General features: G+C 40.8%; 1 protein-coding gene across 2 annotated transcripts; it reads right to left on the bottom strand.

Annotated features, from left to right (window-relative positions):
* Nucleotides 1–1,545: 1,545 nt before the first annotated feature.
* Nucleotides 1,546–3,622, bottom strand: LOC123738294 (endonuclease domain-containing 1 protein). 2 transcript variants are annotated; one of them, XM_045713359.1, is made up of 2 exons: nt 3,254–3,622; nt 1,546–2,848 (listed from the first exon to the last, which is right to left on the bottom strand). In XM_045713359.1, exon 2 carries the CDS (start codon nt 2,819–2,821, stop codon nt 2,156–2,158), a length of 666 nt encoding a protein of 221 aa, XP_045569315.1. In that variant the 5' UTR covers nt 2,822–2,848; nt 3,254–3,622; the 3' UTR covers nt 1,546–2,155. The 2 variants fall into 2 exon arrangements, with proteins under 2 accessions (XP_045569315.1, XP_045569314.1); XM_045713358.1 differs by having other exon boundaries at nt 3,145–3,618.
* Between the last annotated feature and the right edge of the window lie 1,275 nt (nt 3,623–4,897).

A 4,897-nucleotide genomic window follows, 5' to 3' on the forward strand; every position in this document is an offset into this window, starting at 1 on the left:
AGATCTAAAATCGAAAATACTATGTAAATAATCCATTACCTTTGATTCTCTTCATCAGATGTCACTTCCAGGTATCACAGGTCCATAACGAATGTAGTTTTGTTCAAAAAAGCTCATCATTTATGTCCAAAAATCTCCGTCTTGTTCGTAAATGATCTAAGCCAGCCGGACTTCTCGTCATGAACGAGGGGAAAAAATATATTTCCGTTCGTTCAAACATGTCAAACGTTGTATAGCATAAATCATTAGGGCCTTTTTAACCAGAACATGAATAATATTCAAGGTGGACGAATGCATACTCTTTTATAACGTATTGGAACGAGGGTACCCAACATGAACTCGCGCGCCAGGTGTCTAATGGGACATCATCGTTCCATGGCTCTTGTTCGGTCAGATCTCCATCCAGAAGACTCAAAACACTTTGTAAAGGCTGGTGACATCTAGTGGAAGCAATAGGAAGTGCCAAAATATTCCTAAACCCCTGTGTTTTTCAATGGGATAGGTTTAAAGTCAATACAACACATCAGGTATCCACTTCCTGTCAGAAAATGTCTCAGGGTTTTGCCTGCCAAATGAGTTCTGTTATACTCACAGACACCATTCAAACAGTTTTAGAAACTTTAGAGTGTTTTCTATCCATATATAATAAGTATATGCATATTCTAGTTACTGGGTAGGATTAGTAACCAGATTAAATCGGGTACATTTTTTTTATCCAGACGTGCAAATGCTGCCCCCTAGCCCTAACAGGTTAACCATACCACGTGGTTAAACTTTTAGACTATCGATACCGACAGAATAATAACAAGTCTTTGATATTAAGTACTAGTCTGCAGCTAGAAACTCGGTACCATTGAACGCGAAGACCGACGAAACATCCATTCTATAACGACATTAATGAATGTCGCTTTGAAACATCCATTCTAACCGAGAGAGAGAGAGAGAGAGAGAGAGAGAGAGAGAGAGAGGACGAAACTCTCCGACCAAGATCACGACGACACACTGAGCGTAAATATATATATTGATTGCAATTGTTTCCAAATGAGTGAGCGTTCATGTGCAAAGGTTTAGCATATCAATTGTTAATATTTATCAACTCTGTTGTGCCTTCTCAGCTGCCCCCAACCCCATTGTTTGTTCAACAAGCCGCCATGCCGGTTTAGCCCACTAGGGCACATTCCTCCACCATTTCTTTGTAACGATACCCACTGTTTTGTATGCTTTCTGTGAATTACTTAGTTTAGTAAATAAATGATTTTAAGACAATTGATGTATGGATGACTCTTAGTGAAGACTGCGTTCATGCAGATAACAACAATTTACGACATTTGGAATGAGACTGACGCGAGGTAAAGAATACACCATTTAAACCAGAAGATAATCGGTCAGATACTATAATATAATATATAATGTTATAATATAGGAAAGTTATATTAGGAAAATTATAACTTTGTAATCTGAATATTTTCCTTGGTGCCCTGATCTCCTAGTTAATTACAGTTAAACGATTAATCAGTAAAATCGCATAATAATAATTACAGAGAGTTATTTGATAAACATGTCTTCAGTTTAATGGTGCCCAAAGACACGACACCAGCAACAGTTATTTTCTACAAGCAACAATTCCAGAACACAATGGCCTTGTGTTTAGGTACAGACATACCAGGACTCTATGGAAGGCATGACATCACAGTCCAACACAGAACATGTCCATTGAGAAGTTACAACAATTCAACACTAATTCTGCCACCACACTAGTTCCCACTCAAATGTGAGGGGCTGATGCTCAATGGCTAAGACTCAAATTGCTAGGGGGGTGAAATGTAGGGAAACAGTAATTCTGCTGATAGATTCTACATGTATGAACGACACATTGATACATCCAGCCCAAAGTGGGAGGTTTAAAAATATACTTTCTTAGTCGCCAAAGCAACAGAGCTGGTCTTTAACCTTTATAACCCTTAAACTTGTTTAATTATAACCATTATAACCCTTATACCTTTTTATTATAACCATTATAACCCTTATTACTTAACCATTATAACCCTTGTAACTTAGGGGATGTGAACGCAATAGTTGTGGGAATTACCACTGGACAAAACTCATCACTTTTCATCACAGTCACAGTCACATCCATCCTCATCATCACATTCCTTTAACTCCCCTGATGTTCTCGCCATCTTATTGCTCCCTTCTCCGCTCCCCTCTCCGCTCCCTTCCCTGCCCCTCTTTTCCCCGGCTCAACCTCTTCTACACCCTCTAAGTTCCTCCCTGTCTCGTCCTCTAATACACTCAGAATAACGGTTCTTGGACAGTTCTTTGGGAACACCTGAAAACCATCAACCTTGTAGCTGTTCTTCAACTCGCCTTCAAGTGCTCCCAAGGTTTCCGGTGTCAATGTTTTTTTGTTGGTGTCCTGTACGTTCTTACTCCAGTGTGCTTGGGCCACCCACTGTTTCAGGTTGTTGTTGTAACAGCAGTAGGCTGTCCACATGAGATCTGGGATGTTCACTCGGTTGTTCAGTGTGTTGCTGCTGCTGGGAACTGCTCCAGTCACCACATAGGCCTTTATCTTGTTGTTGTTATCCTTACAGTTCTCCACAAGATATTTTCTGACTCTGCACTCCATTGTCTTCCAGCTGCCTCGGTTGAACTTTTCGTTCTGGGGAACGGCGTTTGTCAGGGTGAAAGTGGACCTCTTGGCAGCATCATCAAGTGCGTGTGAACATGGGAATAGGTGACCTCTGTCCAGATGCTTGTTGTTATTTTCGTAGTCTGTGTCCACAGCCTGGTGTGTGACAGCTTTATTATCCACCTTCATGTCAGGTTGTTTTTTTAGATCTTCAAGCTGCAGAAACATCAGTCAGACAATACAACTCTTTAACTAGTTTAGACATTACAACTCTTTAACTAGTTTAGACATTACAACTCTTTAACTAGTTTAGACATTACAACTCTTTAACTAGTTCAGACATTACAACTCTTTAACAAGTTTAGACATTAACTCAAAAAAAGTCACAATTTAACAACCCAGAATTAAGCTGAAAGTGGTTGTAATAAAGGTGTATTATTGTGTCTCAAAGATACAGTATGTCTACAGCAGTAAACAAATACACATGTTGAATGAATAGAGATTAGAACTACCTGGGGCTCTATCATCCAGGACTGACTTGGTCTACCAACTACCTTACCAGTGAAGGTGTAGGCTGAGAAAACAGGGATCCTGTTTGTTGTGTCGTGGAGAGTTGCAAACCTGTAGATGTTGTTGAACAACTGGCAGATCGGCTTGTAGCGGTTCTGGTCCTGGACTGTCCCACCAACCAAAATACCTGGGAGATTTGGAGTTGTCCCCTCCAGGAAGAACTTCTCACAATCTTTAACATCACTGAACTTCTCCACTACATGAGAGAGAGCAGGAAGAAGGAGAGAGAGAAGGAGGAGAGTAGAGAGATGATTCAATACCCCCATCATCACCTGAAGACTGAACACCACAGAGACAAAGATGAAGTTACAGAGACCAGTTGGTAGACTGGAGACTGTTGAGCTGAGTCAGGACAGACTGCTTTAAATAGTTATTACAGAGACCAGTTGGTAGACTGGAGACTGCTGAGCTGAGTCAGGACAGACTGCTTTAAATAGTTATTACAGAGACCAGTTGGTAGACTGGAGACTGCTGAGCTGAGTCAGGACAGACTGATTTAAATAGGTTTTCAGAGACTCCTCCTTCAGGTGTCAAGACAAATAGGGTTGATTTGCATAAACTCCTCTGTACGTTTCCATGGAAACTGCTGTAACAAATAAAATGTGACTCACCTCCTGTAGCTGATGGTTCTACTTTAGAATGGGGAACACAGCCAATAGGGAGGTTTTTACATTTTAGTCATTTAGCAGACGCTAAATGCATACATTTCATCCATATTTTCCCTGTACTGGTCCCCCGTGGGATTCGAACCTTCAACGCTGGCGTTACACCACACCATGCTCTACCAACTGAGCCACAGATGTTTTATTGTTACACATTCTAAATAGTTCCACCTGTTCCACATACAGAGGAGTTTATCCAACCCTCCTTGTCCAGTCTGACCACTAATTATACCAGACAGGACTCATCTTCATACAGAGGAGTTTATCCAACCCTCCTTGTCCAGTCTGACCACTAATTATACCAGACAGGACTCATCTTCATACAGAGGAGTTTATCCAACCCTCCTTGTCCAGTCTGACCACTAATTATAGCAGACAGGACTCATCTTCATACAGAGGAGTTTATCCAACCCTCCTTGTCCAGTCTTGACCACTAATTATACCAGACAGGACTCATCTTCATACAGAGGAGTTTATCCAACCCTCCTTGTCCAGTCTTGACCACTAATTATACCAGACAGGACTAACTCTATGCCAGGTCCTCTCTTTAAATCAAACAAACCTTCTCCCAGATAACATGAGAGAATAGTTAATCATTCAGTAAGATAAAGTTTACTCAGTGACGTCCTGAGGCATTGATAGATCATGAGAGAAGAAAAACAACTCTCAAAGTAGTCACTAACTGATGACCTCTGACCCTGTGCTGCCCCCACCTGTTATATGAATAGGACAGCATAGTGTTGGGTATAAATACACATATCAGAGGGTACTGTGGTAGTATAAATACACATATCAGAGGGTACTGTGGTAGTATAAATACACATATCAGAGGGTACTGTGGTAGTATAAATACACATATCAGAGGGTACTGTGGTAGTATAAATACACATATCAGAGGGTACTGTGGTAGTATAAATACACATATCAGAGGGTTGGGTACTGTGGTAGTATAAATACACATATCAGAGGGTTGGGTACTGTGGTAGTATAAATACACACATCAGAGGGTACTGTGGTAGTATAAATACACATA

This window comes from Salmo salar, unplaced genomic scaffold (assembly GCF_905237065.1).
Source record: "Salmo salar unplaced genomic scaffold, Ssal_v3.1, whole genome shotgun sequence".
In the NCBI taxonomy this organism is placed as follows: domain Eukaryota; kingdom Metazoa; phylum Chordata; class Actinopteri; order Salmoniformes; family Salmonidae; genus Salmo; species Salmo salar.

Coding starts and splice junctions, on each gene's coding strand:
- LOC123738294 (XM_045713358.1), bottom strand. CDS start 3,471: ATGATGGGGGTATTGAATCATCTCTCTACTCTCCTCCTTCTCTCTCTC. Junction 2,849..3,144: donor CCTGGATGATAGAGCCCCAG/GTAGTTCTAATC, acceptor ATGTTTCTGCAG/CTTGAAGATCTAAAAAAACA.